A 19,392-nucleotide genomic window follows, 5' to 3' on the forward strand; every position below is an offset into this window, starting at 1 on the left:
ATGATTAGTAAATATGTTTTGTTTAGATTTTTGATATTGCAATCTTAACTCTTATTGGCCAAGAGTTAGGCAATGATGACCTTAGGGTTGGAGGATGCATGTTTCCAAGAAGATCATCATCATTACAAAGATTACACCCAACCTCCTCCCTCCTCCCTCTTATTTTCAGCACACACCCCCCCCCCTCCTCTCTATAACCGATTTCACCACCACCATACTTCACCACCTCCATTTCTTTCACAAAAAGCTCTCTTTCAAGCTTGAGGTTCCTCCATAGAAGTGCAAGATTGAAGGGTTTTCAAGGAAGCTTGATTCAAGCCTTTGTCACCAACATTTCACCATCATCTTGTCCAAAGATTACTACCCTAGCCTTGTGCTAGTAGTGAGTCCCTTCACACCCTTGTTCCATCTTGTTCTTGTTATGATTTGTTTGAATGTTCATGACACACAAAAGCTAAAACACTAAAATGTTGGACTTAACTTTCTGCATAAAAACCATATATAAAAAGGTTGTGTGAAGTTGAAATCTAGATGGTTTAGGGTTGGTTAAATCATGATTGAAGTTTTAACATTTGTTCATCAATAAACCATGGTTAGGATCCTTGTTTACGCATTTTTAGTCACTTCTACAATGTAAACAGCTTGCTGAGTTGGATTTCCAGCCAACTTCAACAGGCTGTAACGGGACCATTTTAAATCGAAAAACCGATTTTCTGAAGCCTAAAATGTGTATTTTGGAATAACTAAACAAATGGCACTAGAATCGTAATTTTTCGAGACCGTTTACTGTTTTTAAAAGACTATTTTTGGACAGCAGCTCAAGCTGCATTTTTACTGCAGAAAAAGTGTGTTGTTTTCAAAGTCATAACCTGAAACCTGAGTGAAACCGACTCATGGAATTTTTACAGTAGATGGACACCGTTGTCAGGACGACCCTCCAACTGGAATTTCGTCAAACGGACTTACGGTTAATTTTTAGTGAATATTTCCGTAAACTGCAATCAGAAAGTAACAAATCTGATTGCAGTCGAGAAAATGATTTTCTATAAAATACGGGTAATGAACTGGACTTTGATATTTTTACACGATAAATTTTGGAACACATAAGATATTCTGTAAAAATTTGGTAATTTTTAGAGAAGGTTAACTATTTTATATAAATCCTCGAAAACAGTCCGGTTTTGAGTAATGAAGCTGAAATAAAGTAAGTAACGTTTTGTTTGTCGATATGTCGGTTTGGTTATTGAAAAATGAACTATTGGATATATGTAAAAGAAAATGATATGCTATTTAAGCATGGACACCTCTATTTACAGAGGAGACTCTGCCAAAATTTTCCGAAAATCCGAACACTTAGTAAAATATTCGAGAAAAATAGATATGAAATAGTTGTCTAACTATTTTTCTAAGAACGATAGTTAAGTTAAAATAATTATTATTGTTTTAACAAAATAATACCTAAGTAACGCAAATCAAAACACTAAACTCTAAGCCAAGGCACGGCCCGTTCGTCTAATAGACATTAGTACGTTGTAGGTTGTCGTGTAGCGGAAAGAGTTAAGATTCGAGTCAAGACGCACTTCGGTGAGTTCATGACCCCCTATTCCTTTACTGTTTTCGGTTTTATACTTCGGGGGTGGAATACATGTTTACAATTTATTTCAGACATTTTATACATGGTATTGTTAGCTTAAGGAGGGTTTTTATTACGCGATCAAGTGAGTGGTGGGCATGACACTTAAGGCCATTAATCCTCATAGTAGGACCACGGGACATGAGTGGTAGATCTATTTGGGTGTAGCGAGCCCACACCCATGAGGCCGGGGGCCCATAGTGGTGACTATGTCTTCATACCGGAGACAAATTTGCTAGGTTTGAGTCTTCCTGCATCATTCACATATACTATTGGATTTGCAACCCAATGGTGATCAGTTTTTCCTTATTGCTACATACCAGGGACTATTTTTACCTACAGACATATTAAAACGGTTTATATACACAAGACTTACACATGAACTCGCTCAACCTTTTTGTTGACTTTTTAAACTACATGTATTTCAGGGAATTAAATTGGATCTGGCAAGTGATGCATGATTAGCTGCGTACTAAATAAGGATGTCATCCGGAGTCGTAGGTTTGGGAAGTGTAACTCTTTCCTGGACGAGTTGCATGTCTCAAATCCTTGGGTCGTTGGTAGCATTTCGTCGAGTCTTATGAACTCTTTTTTTTTAAACAAGTCATGTTTTGTAACGCATTTTGTGGTTGATGTTTTAAAACAATATGTTATGCATTTTCTTAACTATTTTAATGGATGAACATCGTATGTTTTTATCATATAGCATTATTGTGATTGTTGCTATGGTATTAAGAAGTCACACCAAATAAACCCACGCCTCCGCAAAAGCCAGGGTGTGACAGCTTGGTATCAGAGCCAGGTTCATAGCGAACTAGGATTCCTTCTCGAGTCTAGACTATGATCACTAGGGCTCTCACGAAAATGTTTTCAAACGTTTTTACATTTGCATACACTAAAAGTCCAGATACAGGGCACAAAAATTTTTACAAACAAAAGGTCACAAATACATTTTTTTTCAAAATTTTTGTATCAGTCTTAGAGACTGAGGGAGATTTCAGTCTTAGAGACTGAGGGATTCAATCTTAGAGATTGGGGATGTTTAGCCTTAGAGGCTGGGGAAAATTTGAGTCTTAGAGACTAGGAGGTTGGTCTTAGAGGCCAGGGAATTAGTCTTAGAGACTGGGAGGTTGGTCTTAGAGGCCAGGGAGTTAGTCTGAGAGACTAGGGAATTCAGTCGTAGAGATTGGGTGGGTTAGCTTGGAAAGACAAGGATGTATACATGATTTTATTGTTATTTGTTTTCATGCTTACCTTATTTGTGTGCATATGTTGTGGTTGTGTTACAAAGACCATGGCATCATCTGGTAGTGGAGTATCTAACGCGAGTGACCCGAGGGCTTTTACCTCTGATGACGAGATGGCTACCGATTCGGGAGTTTACACCTCAGACACCACGAGCACCGATGAAGACGACTTTCAGCCTTTTGCCCTACCGATCTTCGGAGATGATGTACCTTTAGCTGACGGCCCACCAGGAGAGGACCTACCCCTTGTTCCAATCCATGCCCCTCTCCCTTTCGCTGCAGTTCCCTTTGAGGAACAATCTATCGACGCGTTACCCGATGGTGACATCGACCTACTCATCGAGGGTCCCCCGGAGGGAGACCAGGATGGTGGGGCCCCGGTAGAGGACGGTGTTCCACTTGTTGATATCCCAGTTGTTGATCCTATTGTTCCCATGGTCGAGCTTCCTGATATGGAGGTTCAGTCTGATTCGTCCGCTTCAGGTTCCTTAAAGTCGATAGCTTCTCATATCCCACCGTTGGGACTCGGTTACATTCCTCGCATGGACGCTGATGAGGAGATGGAGTTGGAGCAGCCTGCTGAGGCTCCTGTTCCTCCAGATGATCCGATTCCTGCCATACTTGCTGATTATCAGCCCGCTCCAGTCACTTCCGAGCCTGTTCTTGCCATTGACCCTGTTCCTGTCATTAATGCACCCGTTGTTGCACCACCAGCTGTTGAGATACCAGATGTAGCACCCATACCCGATCCCATGGCTATTTTTGATGACCTGGCACCGTTTGCTACCCACATTCACCCGAGATACGCCTACTCCAGCAATGGGTGGATTGAGGAGGATGACTACCCTCCGTACGTAGTCCCAGTCACTCCCCCTCCCACACCTATCGCTGTACCACTCGATGCTCCCTTGTTTCCTCCATCCACATCTGGTACCCATGATACTGACCTTCCTATCACTTTCCTTCCGGATATTCCTCCGCCCCAACCTGGGGAGGGATCGTCGAGTCAGCCCTTCGGCCACATCCCATTCATGCCAGAGGATAGCCAGTTCTTACCGCAGGTCCCTTATCCAGATTTTGTTCCACCAGTGTCATTTTCTGCACCTTTCGTGACCCAGTTTCCCCATATCACTTCACAGTTTGCATTTACCCCACACATTACACTTCCGGTTTCAGCCCCGATGGGTGAACCATCCCCATGGTCAGCACCCCATGTCATGCCTGTATCCGACCCTTATCATCCCTTCCATGATGGATACTCTGTAGAGGACACGCTCACGTCACTGCAGTTACAGCGGGACGCCTTGAGACGATGTGTCCAGCGGTTGGAGAGAGCTCCACATCCTCACTGTCCCTGTCAGAATCAGTTTTCAGCATCGCACACTTCCTTTCCATCGTCTCATGATTCAGACGTTCATTTCCTCCCTCTCGATCGACAGGTTGCTTTCATGTTGCGCTTTGCCTATGCACTTGAGGAGGATTTGGTGCAGTTGCGCTGATTGATTTTCTCTCATTTTCCACCTCCTCCTCCACCGTCAGCTTAGGGATATACTCGAGGAAATAGGGATTTCAGATCATCTACAGATCGGCTACTCTTAGTGGGAAGACAGCGCTAGAGCCATGACTATGAAGACCTTTTTGAGACCACGATTTTGGTTTTTGATTTATTGTACTCAGAAAAGGGTGATGTAGCCCTCAGTATATTTTGACATATGGTGAAATTGTGAAACTGTATTAGTGGTTTGCTTATGAAACTTAAATCGCAAGTCTTTTAAATCCATGCGTTGTTGATTTTTTGTTATGATTATGACATGAGATGTTATGTGAATGATGAATGTTACTACATATACGTATGATTATCATACTTACTATGACCTGACCAATATGGAACATCCTCTAGAAAATGCCTCCACGACGTGACACACGCATGCCGACTAACCAGGCAGAACTGCAAGGAATCATCGCTGCCGCAATTGCACAATATGCTGCTTCTCAAGGAGACTCAAGTGGAAACATTTCGAATAACAACAACAACCCTTCGAATGGGTGTACTTTCAAGCAATTCTTAGATTGCAAGCCGCAAAACTTTGATGGCACTGGAGGTGCCGTGGCTTTCACTCGTTGGACTGAAAAGACGGAGACGACAATAAGAATGAGCAAATGTGCACCGGGACAACAAGTCACATACATCACTGGGCTCTTTACTGATGGTGCCCTATCATGGTGGAATCTTCATGTTCAAACACTAGGAGAGGTTGCAGCATACGCCATGACTTGGGCTGAATTGAAAGAGCTGATGCGCAAGAAGTATTGCTCCAGAGCTGAGATCCAGAGATTGGAAACCGAATTTTGGAACCTAAGGATGCAAGGACCAAAAATTGCTGAGTATGTTCAAAGGTTTCATGATCTGTCCCATGTAGTGCCGTACATGGTCACGCCCGAATTCAAGCACGTGGAACGTTTCATCTGGGGGTTAGCACCTCAGATCATGAGTATAGTCACAACATCGAAACCAGCAACCATTACTGAAGCCATCGATTTGAGCATCTCGCTGACTGAAGAAGCCATCAGGTTAACAAGTTTTCAAAGGATGATCAGAAAAAGAAAGAGACTCATGTGGAGTCGTCGGGGGAAAACAAACGGAAGTTTTCCTACTTCAAGCAAGGAACTAGCAGTGGTAGCAAGAGAAGTGAATCAAACACGCCGGCCAGGGCCAAGACTGGTGTGAAAACAAGGGAAAAGGTTACATGGGCACTTTGCCCAAGTGTAGTATATGTCAGTTCCATCATCCCGGCCCGTGCCGACTCAGGAAGTGCGAATCTTGCGGGAAGACGGGCCATTCGATGGAGACGTTTTGGGCTGGATCAGGCCAAGGTGGTCAAAGGGGTTACAATAACAACAACCGTGGTAATGGAAACATGCCGCAAGGAAATAATGGGGGAAACGGAAGTCGTGGGAATGCCCCGAATCAAGCTGGTAACCGGGGAACAAACGGAAATCAAAACAGAAATGGTAATGGGAATGGTCGAGGGCCAGGATGCTTCAACTACGGGGACGTTGGGCACTTCAAAAGGGAATGTCCAAAGCTAAATCAAGCGCAAGGCCGAGTTTTTAACATTGGTGCGAGGGAAGCGCGCCAAGATCCGAATGTTGTCATTGGTACGTTCCCTATAAATCAACGCTATGCGTCCGTTCTTTTTGATACTGGTGCCGATTATAGTTTCGTATCGTTAGAATTTAAGAACATACTTGGATTGGCCACTAGTAAGTTAGACGTTCCGTACTCTATTGAATTGGCAAATGGGAAACTGGTGGAAACGGGTGAAGTCATCCGGGGATGCATGATAGAACTGGGAGGTCACGAATTTACGCTAGACCTACTGCCAGTCGAGTTGGGAAGCTTCGACATGGTAATAGGGATGGATTGGCTGTCTAGCAACAAAGCCGAAGTGGTTTGTCACGAGAAGACCATCCGCATCCCAATGGCCGATGGGGAGACGATTGTAGTTCATGGAGAAAAGCGCGATACGCCATTGAGGATCATTAGCTGCTTGAAAGCTAGGAAGTGTTTGAGGAAAGGATGTGTTGCCTTTTTGGCACACATTGTGGATAAGGAAGCCGCTGAGCCCAAGATCGAAGACATTCCTGTCGTGAAGGAATATCTTAAAGTCTTTCCAGAAGACTTACCAGGATTGCCGCCTCCAAGACAAGTCGAGTTTCACATTGACTTAGTTCCAGGCGCCGCGCCTGTGGCTAAGGCACCCTATCGACTTGCACCTTCAGAGATGCAAGAGCTGTCAACGCAACTCCAGGAGCTGTTAGATAAAGGATTCATCAGACTAAGCTTCTCACCTTGGGGAGCTCCAGTTTTGTTCGTTAAGAAGAAGGATGGTAGTTTTCGCATGTGTATAGACTACCGCGAGCTCAACAAGTTGACTGTCAAGAATATATATCCTTTGCCATGGATCGATGACCTGTTCGATCAACTACAGGGTTCGAGTTTTTACTCAAAGATCGATCTGAGATCGGGGTATCACCAGTTGAGGATACAAGAGGAAAGTATCCCCAAAACTGCTAAAATGATCCCACCAAATAAACCCACGCTTCCACAAAAGCCAGGGTGTGACAATTCTGATGATTACCAACACATCAAATGATGCTGAAAATGATCAAATTCATGAAGGAAGAATTCATCCAGATTTTGATATACTACAAGAGACAGCACAAGAACATCATGCAGAATCACAAATTGCTGGAAGAATTCACGAAGAAGTTCAATTTGGTGGCACTGAAATTGAAACAACGGAAGTAATACATCATGAGGAATCTCATATCGCGGGTACATCTTTCTCAAGAACTGTTTTAGTTTATACTTACTCAAAACAAACTAATTTAGAAAGTTCAGTAAATGTTTCTTACAACTTAGAACATAAAGAACTGAAATTGATAAAGAGGTTACTAGTGCTTTTAATCTCAACGCTGAATCAGAAAATGAGGAGGAGTATGAGGTCTCAACAGATAGAGATAAGGAAACTAATCAAGGAAATCTGGAAAAAGGTAATATGTTTACCTTAAAAACTTATGGAGAATCACATCTTGATGTGATTCAAGGACATTAGGAAATCCAGGATGAGAGTATGTCACTCACCACTGGTGGAGATGGTACTGGTAAACTTAAAGCTGCACCAAATTCTGGTAAAGCAAAAAGTGATCCTATCATTTCCAAAACAGCAGCAAATGTGTTTGCAGCTGGTATGATTAGCAGGAACATCTGTTGTTCCAAATATCCCTGAAAAACCCATGAATCAAGAAAATCTGGAAACAATGTTGGAAAAAGTTTACAAAATCTTCAAAAGAAATCCAGTGGAAGAAAAACTTGATATGTTGCTGTCAGAAATACAAGGTCAAAGGGCTGAAATAAAGATATTATCAGAATCAGTGGAAGCAATAAAGTCCCTTCAGAAGATGAAAGAAAAGGCACAAGAACTAACCATTTCTGCATCAGAAATACAAATGATTCTCACAGAAATAGAAAAGATCAAAACACAAGTTGTGAATGTGATGGAGTCGAGACAGTCAAGCAGTAGAAATAAAGTTTTGGAAGAAGAAATTGCCATTCTAAGGGCAAGTAATAACAGTATCACAGTGAGAAGCTGTCAAAAGAATGGGCTGAAAATCAGAAGAAAGCTCAAGCTGAATTCAACCAAGCTCAGAAGAACATGGCCAACAACTCAAAACTGGTGAGAGAAACACAACAACTAATGGAGAGAATGCAATTCAATGTTGCAAGTTTAGCCAAAGTGGATCCTCAAAAACTCAAGAAGCAAATTCCTGATTCAAGCTCACATCAGAAGGCTCCAAAGTCAACTCCTCAACAATCAACAACCACACCAATCACCAAAGCTGATACCACAGTGATGGGACCACCTCCAAATATTCCAAAAGAAAAAATGCTGAAAAGATTAGCAGCTGCAAAACCTCATGTCATTACAAATTTGAAGATGCTGGCTGCTGTTCCAAATCCAACAATATCTGATGACTCAGCAATAAGCAAATATATGAATATACAAACAATGAAGGAATGGGAACAAGAAGGTGAGTCAGAAGCAAAGTCAAAGATTGTTAAGAGAAAAATCTCAGAATCCAAGTCTATCATGGTCAAAGAAATTGCAAGAGATGTAATGGTGTTTCCCGAATACAATCTGGTAAGCTACTACTTGACAAAAGAAGATGAAATACCAAGATCACTATCTTCTACCAGACTGGGGTTAAGAGAAGAAAGAATGAAAAGAGGGCCATACAGCATTCACAAACACAATGAGAATCCGGTGAGGAGAATTTTAAAGGTGGATGAAGTGAAAATTGCAACTGATGATATAGGAGGAACGTATGTACAAAACAGATACACACTTCAAAGAGAAAAGGGGGATGAACAGAAGGTAACTGATGAAGAAATAGCTGACCAGTTGCATCCTTTGGACATTTTGTTCATGAAGGATAACTATGAAAAGGAAAAGAAAAATAACCAAGAGGTTAGAAGGGCATTAAATGGCATATCAAAGGTTGGAATATTGCTGTTTGAAAGAATGGCTTTTTCAGACTTTGATCTATGCATCAATTATGAGCATGTGCACAACAAAAAGGTGTACTTTAGATCACCTAAGACAAAAGTTCCCTCAGAAATACTGGATGATGCAAGATCTGGAGACATCATTATGCAGACAAGCAAAGATGGAAAACAAGAATATGGTGTAATCTTCAGAGATCAAGACAATAACAAAGCTCTGTTCAGAAGTGTTGACATCTGTAAGTACTCAAATCAAACCCTGAGGTATATCTTAAAAACCATGAAGAGAAGACAGGAACATCTTCAGAAGATAGAGAAGAACTTGGAAGGAAGCAGGAAAGAAATTGAGCAAATGATTGAAGAATGGATTCAAGCAAGAGAATGGTACAAAGACATGTATGACAGCTGCAACAAATACATCTCCTACAAAAAGAAGATAAAGAAAGGAGATATGCATAAGAGAGTGAAGCTGAATTAAAAAAAATTGTTTATTTTTATCTTTTATGTAATTTGTTTTTCAAAAACTTTAGTAATTGGTTTAAATTTTGCAAGTATTAAGTTTCCACTGTTTGGAAATTTTATATTCATGAGATAGTTCATTTTCTTACAATACTTACGGGAAACTGTTAGGAAACTTTATTTGTAAGTATTGAAGAAAATCTCAATCAACTGGATCTCTGAAGAAGATAACAGTCCTGAAGAACACAGCAAGATGAAGAAAAATAGTTGGGACAACTAAAAACCAAAGTATCTACTAAAAGAATCTCAAGTTGATAAAGAGTTGATTTGGATTATCAGAGAAGGTCGTTTCTGATGGATCTGATGATATTTCTGATGAAATATCATCAGTTTCTGACAAATTCTGATCATCAAACTTTCTGATGATTTGTTCACCAAAATTTCTGATGAAGTGGCTTATCAGAAATTCGGATAACAGACCCACTTGTCTAAAATCACAACTCTATCCTGCCACCCATGACCGAAGCATGACATTATTGGTTTTCATGATTACAAATGCAACTTGAACGATGGATTCAATGAATATGTCAAATTGCTACTTTATGCAGGACTTATTGCATGAATAAACAATTGTTTATTCATGTCCACAGCCGTCTATAAATAGAAGGCTCGAGAGGTAGAAGATACTTGAGTTTGAAGCTTAGCATTCACATACAAACACTCAAACTCCAACTGCTCTTCTCACCCACATGTATCAAGATTCATTTGTATTAGATAATAATCTTACAATCACCTTGTTAAACTAACTTGTTTCAAAGTGATATAAACTTGATAATTCTGTAGGTCTTGTTTCTTGAAAGTCTGATTTCCATTTCCGCATATATTTTTCACATATACTGAAATCACATGCCATATTACGTAAAAAGAAGTTGTTAAGGCCATACTGGGTCCAACAAAACGCATGACCTCACTCAACTTTTTGTTGATGTTTTCCAAAATTACATGTATTTCAGGTGACAGGATGGATCTTGGGCGCGTGTGTCGTAACTAGAAGTAGACTTCAAGTTTAGATGTCATCCACTTTTGTTGGTTTGTAACCTAGTCAAAGGTTGTGTTTTAAAACTTAAATAACTGATGTTTGTAATACTCAAATTTTATGAATGGATGAACATCGTTTTTGATCATGTAGTTGTTTATTATGATTGAATGCAATGATATTAAACCAGTCACACATCATACGCTTCCGCAAAAGTCAGGGTGTGACAGTTTGGTATCAGAGCTTCGATTGTAGTGAACTAGGATTCCTTCTCAAGTCTAGACTACAATCACTAGAACTCTCTCACAAAAACATTTTTACAAAAAGGTTTTTCATTGCATTCACGTAAGCATCAAGATCCATGAGTCAAACATTTTTCAGAGAAGAAACAAGGCAAGGACATTAGTAGGGAATACCCTCAAGATAAGGTCCCAACTAAGGCATAGTCTACACGAGTTAGACTTGCCAAAGACAAAATGACCCCCAAAGTATAAACGAGAGTTATATGTGATATGATGCATCGAATTGCCTGTTTATGCTAAGTAACATATTGGTTTATTGATATATACATACGAATAAGTACGAAATAATTATTGACGTGAATAAGATACCTTCGACTCCGAATCCTATTATTGTTCTTACTCGCACGATGAAGCTATAGGCCTCGCATTCATTACAAAGCACATGGCTGGAGTGATTACCAAACAAGATTCTGACCTTGCTTCCATAGGAGATGGCTGCTCTTCCCTCTCGATCGTGAAGGTGCCTAACTACGCTAGTGACGGCGAGGAAGAGGCGACAACCTTGAACAACTTCTTAATCAGCAGGACGAAATCCCTGCGGCTTATGTGAAGCGAGATAAACGACACGCCTGACCAGACAAGGAAGATGAAGCATTCATCTTGAAGGTGCCCCTCCAACTACTAGGAATCCTCTTTATTCCTATTGCATTTAATCATCGTGCCTATTCGCGCGTAACGATAACGAGTGCTAGCGCGTGGACCACCACAATGGTCCTTCCCATGATAGAGGTATAAGGACAGTAGTGTCTCCTCCTTGATTGATCATCTGCTTGGACGAGAGAAAATTGGGGTAACTGTGCAAGACAATTTATTATTACGGGGGCCCACGTAATAACGACTTGTAGTGCATGGAAATCCTGGTGGACCCTGCGGGCCAAGCTAATGATCACTACACAAAAATAAACTCTAGGTGTTCACACCTTCATATGGTAGAACAATACATAGACCAGTGCTTTAGCACTTTATAAAGTAGGAAACCTGCCTTGCCTACTTCGTGTCTGACACTTCTACCCGTGTACGAGACGATTGAGAAACGATATTTAAGCAAGTAAAGATGGATAACATTTGGAAAGATTCAGTGACGTCACACCCTCTATCACCTCTACATGAACAACCCCCATCTTTGGGAAAATATACCTAAGAAAAACCAATGTAGCAGGAAAATATCTGCTACTCTCATATCATGAAACTTGTATGACGAAGATGATGTAGCCTCGAGTTCATTTGTTTACAAGTAATAAACCAAGTTGCCAAGCCTATGTGGAGGCTCAGTAATTGTTTCCTCACTCGTACATTGTTGATTATATATGCATGTGATATTGGGTGATTACCTGTTTACTTATGGTACTTTGTACCTCATAGACAATTATGGAATGTTATCTAATCCATCCCATGCTTTTCACAAAAGAGAATGCCGCCCAGACGTGACACAAACACCAGTACATTACCAAGGACAGAAGCCGAGCTTCAAGAACGAATCTCACAGGCAATTGCACGACATGAAGCCCTCCGCTCCGAACACAGCAGTGGCACATCCGGAAATAAGCCTCCAACTGGCTGCACCTATAAACAATTCCTGGACTGCAAGCCATTGAATTTTGATGGCACAGGAGGTGCCGTCGCATTTGTTCATTGGGAAAAAAAGACTGACTCCGTTCTAAGAATGAGTAACTGTTCACCCCAGCAGAGTGTTACCTTTATCTCAGGGTTGTTTTTGGATGGCGCACTCTCCTGGTGGAACCTTCAGGTTCAGACCCTTGGTGCAGATGCTGCTTATGCACTAAGCTGGGACGAGCTCAAGGAAATGATGGAGAAGAAATACTGTTCTAGGGCTGAAATCCAGAAGCTTGAGGTGGAGTTCTGGAATTTGAAAATGGACGGGCCGAAGATTCCTGAATATGTCCAGCGATTTCACGACTTGTCTAGGGTGGTCCCCTACTTAGTCAAGCCGAAATTCAAGAGGGTTGAGCGATTCATTTGGGGACTTGCACCTCAGACCAGGAGCATGGTTACTACCTCAAAGCCCTCGACCATCACAGAGGCTATCGATTTGAGTGTCACTCTTACTGAAGAAGCTCTATGCATGGGAAAATTTTTGGAACCTGAGGATAACAAGAAAGAGACTCACGTGGAGTCATTAGGCAACAAGAAAAGGAAGTCCTCAAATCTAAAGATGGGCACCCGAGTCAGCTATGGAAACTTTAAAGCAAACAAAAGAAAGGAAGTGAACCCGCCACATGGCAGGAAAGCTGATGGAGCCACTAATAAGGCTGGTGGTAAGGTTTACTTGGGGGCTAAGCCGAGGTGTGAGGAATGCAATTTTTACCATGAAGGTCGATCTCTGAGACCTAAGTGCGGAAGGGTTTTCACGATCGAAGCTCATGAAGCATGCCAGGATCCAGATGCGGTTACGGGTACGTTCCCTATTAACCAACCTCATGCATCTATTTTTGATTAATATTGGCACCAACTTTAACCTTGCATGCTTAGAACTTAAGAAACTGCTTATCCTAGTTTCGAGTAAAATAGACGTCCCGTATTCTTTAGAAATGGGCAAATAGAAGGCTAGTTTACGCAGACGAAGTGATTAAGGATTATATTTTGGGGACTCAGAAGGCCGGAACCTTCTGTTACCATTGACTTGAGAAGTCATGATATGATCGTCAGCATGGATTGGAAGTCCAAGTATAGAGCTGAAGTCGTTTGATATAAGGAAATCAGTCGCATCCCTCTTGCGAATGATGAAACATTATAGTACACAACCTTCTTGCAATAAGTGCAAGGGTACTAGACCGTGGGTCTGCGACATCTCTCATTGATCAAAGAGACACAGAAGCGCCTCCGAGTAGACTGGGTAGCCTTCCTAGCTCATGTTGCCAATAAGGAGACCAAGGAGCCAGAACCTGAGAACATCCCCGTGATGGAAGAAATTCCAGAAGCCTATCCTGAAGACTTGTCAGGAATACCTCCGCAACGACAAGAGGAGTTTAGAATAAACCTCATGCCAGGAGCGGCACCAGTGCCGAATGACACCTTACCGACTAGCTTTGTCCGCGAAGCATGAGCTTCCGATATAACTGCAAGAGCTGCTAGACAGAAGGAATTAAGGACATGACATCCTTAGTTAAGGACATGAGGAGAAAGGTGACAGTTTCCATTTTGCATAAATTCCAGAGAACTGGATATCAAGGATTGGTATCCTTTGCCAAGGATTGATGACATGAACAGACCAATCGTCAGGTTGTAGTCACCACTCAAAGATCGACTTGAGGATAGGACATCCTCAACTGCGAATACAAGAAGGAAATATCCCTAAGACGACCTTTAGGACTCGCTTCGAGCATTACGAGTTCCTTGTCGTTCCATTTGGCTTAACACATGCATCGACAATATTGATGGACCATATGAATCGAACGTGTAAGCCATACCTGGATAGATCATGATTATATTTATTGACTACATTCTTATATGGCCAACGACCAAGGAAGGTCGTGAGCAACAGCTGCAATTTACCTTGCAACTCTTAGAGAAAAAACAGTTATGTGCTAAGATGTTGAAAAGCGGATTTCAAATTCGCGAGGTAAGAACTTTAGGGTACATGGTGGATAAAAACGAAATTCATGACAACCCTGCAATCAAGAGCTAAGTAGTTAGAGTTGCAATTATGTGACGCTTCTCGACAAAGTCTCGATTGCGCGTCAATGCAACGAGACCACGACATTGCATACGCGTCGCGTTGATTAAGGTATCATGAGAAGAAACCTTGATCTGGATACAGTAATTGCGTGCCGCAAATTTGACATCATTACAGTAAGAAAACGCTGCATGACCTTTACTAATCACAAGGGTTGCAGCACACCATTGATCGTAAGAACTTGAATATTAACATAGATGGACTAAGCTACTAAACGATGCAGACTGTATGGACATGATACGTGCTTGTGTGATAAACTTTGATGAAAAGTTGAAACACTCACTTGCCCTTACTAGAGTTTTCCTACACAACAGTATTTATCACACCGCTATTTAAATCGCTTCGTGTGAAGCTTTAGATGGAACATAATAAGTCGATCCCCGTCGTGTTGAACAGAGACCGGAGATAAATAATCTACTGGCCCGAGTTGGTTCAGGGAAAAATTAGAGGCAAGAACATTCAGATATGTAATTATATCAAGACAGCCCACAGAATACAGAAAGATTGCGCCGATGAGCGGCGGAAATTGTAGGAATTTGAAATAAGAAGTATGGCTTTAATGGGAGCCTCGCCTAGAGAAGGCGTGGTGTGATTTAGAAAACGTAAAGGTTGGACCCCTAGTGTAGGGATCAGAACCATTGCTCACAAGTTGAAACTTCCAGAAAAAGATCAGTAGTGATCACGGCACATTCCATGTGTCTAGTCTTTAGAGGAGTCTGACTCAAGGAACAGTTGTTGTTCCCACAAACAAGATTCACGTCAACGACAAACTCCAATTTACTATAGAACCTATTAAGGTTACGGACCAAGAGTCCACGAAATACAGAGAAGACATAATTGAATTACATGAGTACGATAGATTTCATAACATGACCCAGAGTTACATGGGAACATGAAGACAAATCTTGAACCTAAGTGACCATATTTGATTCACAACTCCCCTGCGACCGATGACGTCGCTTGAATTTCAGGACAAAATTCTTTTAACGAGGGGAGACTGTGACAACTGTCACTTTTTCGTACATTCCGTACACTAAATGAACAGTAATAATTGTGCATGATCTAGTTTACAAGACAAATAAATTTCTGATTACTGTTATATACATACAATGGCATTTCATGTATCAAGACTTTTATCGTTGCTACATGCAACACGATATAGTTCTAATAATGCACAGAACAGAATTGGCACCATTATCAGATAAACTAAAATGCGGACGATGTTCAGTACATTGACAGACAATATTTTGAGGCCCAGTATGAGCCAGAGACGACGTATTACACTAGTATAGTGTGTAGGGAAGTAAGGACCACAAAACTGCTTTTCTAGGTGATAGTTTAAGTGCGAGAAGTGCCTAAAACTCACCCAAAGTGCAGAATTTTGCATAATTCAGCAAAATTTAGCTTTTTAACAAGCTAGTAATGTGCAAAAATATGGCAAAATGGTCTTGTATGCTTTCCTAAGTGTCAGGAATTAAGAGTGTCACAAAAGGGTACTTAAAGAACACTAAACGGAATAACTTGACACAATTTAACGAACCGGTATCTAACCGAACAACCGGACATTACCCGGAACACCAAAATATTACTAAAAGCATTGTTTTATTATTTTTGAGCTAGTTATGGTCCCCAAACACCTTAACACACTATATAATGCATCATACACTTAAAACACTAGACATTACACTTAACCCCCAACTAATTATACAACTTATCATCCAAACTAACCAAATATCCCCCCCCCCTCTTGATTCACGGCATCAAGGTGGCCCCCACTTGTGATCTCCATAATCCTTACAAGATCTCCTTAGATATTACTTGGATTTGCAGAGATTTGAACAAGATTATGTCTTGTACTATTGAAACACTTTAACCATTAGATAAAGGGGATACATGGATTATAAGAAGAGTAGAGTTCATTCTCTTACATACCATCTTCAACCTTCATCCACCTCCTTCCTCCTCCATATGTTACGGCCCAAACACACCCCTTAACCCCATCATTTTCAACCAATACCCAAGTGTTCTAGGTATAATCTAAGGTGTAAGGAGCCTATCTAAGAAGGTTGCAGCAACGAAACTTGAAGGACCTCCATCAATTGCTTATATCCACTCCATTTCATCTTGTGTTCTGACCTAGCTTAGAGCTAGTAGTAAGATCCTTGTTGTCACACCCCGACCGCGTATAACGTGCAACCGCGGCGGAAAACGTCGGGGAGTGTTGTAACAGAATCAATTGTTTCAAATCCATGGCAATTGAGGTTTCGTTTTATTAATCAAACATGGAAGTTTACATTGTTCTATACAAGAACCAAAGAGTACATAACATAATTTAACTAGTTCTTATCTCGTTTTAAGTCACTAAGGCACATGTCCGCCTAAGTATGTCTTGATAGGTCCTATGCGTCATCTCCTGAAAACACATGTGAAAATAGGCACGTCAGCATAAAAATGCCTGTGAGATACATTGGTTTTGTGAAAACGGGATTCATGACTTATGTTTGAGAAAATGTTTAGTCATGAACCTTGTAATTTGCTTTGTCTTGTAAATCATCTGAAAAACGATAAGATCAGATGATATGTATAAATAAGAGAACACTGTATGGTTAAACGGATAACCATGTAAAATGAGTTTGTAAAACAATGTCTCATGAAAAGTGTGTTATTTGTATAAAATGTCATATGTCTCAAATTGAAATGATTCAAATAACGCTACGATATGTAATACCATACAAACACTTATATATAGGAAGTACCAGCGGCGTATCCACCATGCTTGTATCATATTACACACGCCTCGTTACTTAATCACTTACTCAAACCAAACCATCAAGATGAAATGTTTAACAACGGTAGAAATATTTATGTATAGTCAAATGTCTATTGTCAAATGTAAATCATGTCAACGGGTACAACTGGTTCACACGGTTCAATGGTTACAAACGGTTCATATAATCAAACGGGTTTAGACGGTTCACATAGTCAAATGGTCAGAACGGTTCAAAATGTAGCATAATGTGTTCATATGCTGGATGAGCATATGCAACAGTGATGCAATGTAAAACAATGTACTAAGTATGCACACAATGGGCATACATAGCATGTAATGTAAAGCAATGTACTAAGTACGCACACAATGGGCATACATAGCATGTAATGTAAGACGATGTACTAAGTACGCACACAATGGGCATACATAGCATGTAATGTAATGTAAAGTGTTGTGCTAAGTATGCACACGATGGACATACATAGCATAAACACAATGAAATCATGTACTATATATGTACTATCGAACATAGCAAGTATATGATGTGAAAACAGGAAAACATGAAAGTAACAGATAGGCACATGTGTTTCACCCCAAAACAGTTTGGAAAACAGTAAAAGAGGGGTTCAATGTACTCACCTGAGATTGCTTTGGAGTTCTTGTATAATAACCAGATAATGCTACAGATCACGGGATATCAAACGGCACCTCATAGAGCTATGTTAATATACCGGACCAAATCGGAAGGATCGGGTAGTACGCGGGTTCGTAAACCAAACGAGTATGGAGACTCGTGTAATATGGTTTAACAAAGCCTACATACTAAATGAAACTTAACCTAAGTGCTTACGGTCCATCACGACCCGTTTAGGTAGCTTATGCTACCCTAATGCGTCGTTCGCGTAGAACGCGTTCGGAACGACTAACATCGTGACTACAAGGTATAACCTCGGAAGGTTATAGCTATGGTCACCTAATGTGTTTGGTCGGATCCTAATGATCGACCAAATGGGTCGGGTTCGAAAGTTTAAGCGATGGTTTAGATCGCTTACCTTACGACCCTATATAAGCACTATACTAAAAGTGACGAGCTAAGCATGTTAGAACATGCTTAACTAAGTTTAGAAAACAGGTTTGGCATCAAAACAAACTGCTTTGATGCTCACGAGTAGTTTGGTTACAAAATACGCAAGAATGCGCATTTTGGCCGAAAATACGACTCGTCACCGAGCCTATATAACGTGGTAATCAGTAGGTATAATCACTACGGACTATAACCATCGTGATCACGCTCACGTTATGAAGTTCCATGAACTTTGTGTTGACCATAGGCTGGTCAATGCAGAAAGTCAACAAAACGTTGACTTTCGGACTCGAAAAGCGAATAAAAGAATGAAAGAATACTTACGGAGGGTCCCCGAATGCTAATCTAGATCAAAATGGCTCAGGTATGAAACAAAGGTTCCAACTTAGAGCTCTTGATCAGATTGTGTGTGTGACACCTGTGTCACTTCAACCATCAAACAAACGCCAAACCAGTGAAATATTGTATTTCATACTTTGGACTTGTATAAATATGTGTATCGTTTGCACATATCAACTCTTGTTCGATTTCGAGCTCTACATCGCTTTCTGGGGAATTATACGCAAACTGGTGCGTAAACATACTCAGTTTAATGCGACAAATACTCCGGAACAGCAACATATACTCAACATACCTTAAATAACCTTTACATAACTTAGAAATAAGTTTTGAAGGCTTTGGTATGGCAAAAACAAGTTAATTCGCTTACAGGGACTAAACTTAACAAACTGTAAAAGTATGCCAATTTGAACTGTAATGAACATTCCGGAACATGTCCATAAGTTAAACATACCATAAATATCCTTTACATAGCTTAGAAATATGCTTTGAGGGGTTTGGTATGCTAAAATAAACTTTTGGGTCATTCAGGGACTAAAAGTGTCAAAAAGTGCACAAGTTTGCACTTTTGCGCATAACTTACGTTCTGAATACATCCGGACATCCAAAAATTTATGTAAGCATCCTTATATTATGCCTTAGTGTTTGGCATGAGAAAAATCCATTCGTCGCGTCATTTGGATCGTCTTTCGCGCTTATGCACATTCTGTCGTAATTAAGCGAACATCGCGATCGGACGGCCAAACGAGCCAACATCCGGA

General features: G+C 40.7%; 1 protein-coding gene across 1 annotated transcript; it reads left to right on the forward strand.

The window, feature by feature from the left end:
• Nucleotides 1-2,927: 2,927 nt before the first annotated feature.
• On the forward strand, nt 2,928-4,379 carry LOC110933576 (proline-rich protein 36-like). Its single transcript, XM_022176791.1, has one exon. It carries the CDS (start codon nt 2,928-2,930, stop codon nt 4,377-4,379), a length of 1,452 nt encoding a protein of 483 aa, XP_022032483.1.
• The last annotated feature ends 15,013 nt before the right edge of the window (nt 4,380-19,392 follow it).

Source organism: Helianthus annuus, chromosome 4 (assembly GCF_002127325.2).
Source record: "Helianthus annuus cultivar XRQ/B chromosome 4, HanXRQr2.0-SUNRISE, whole genome shotgun sequence".
NCBI lineage: Eukaryota > Viridiplantae > Streptophyta > Magnoliopsida > Asterales > Asteraceae > Helianthus > Helianthus annuus.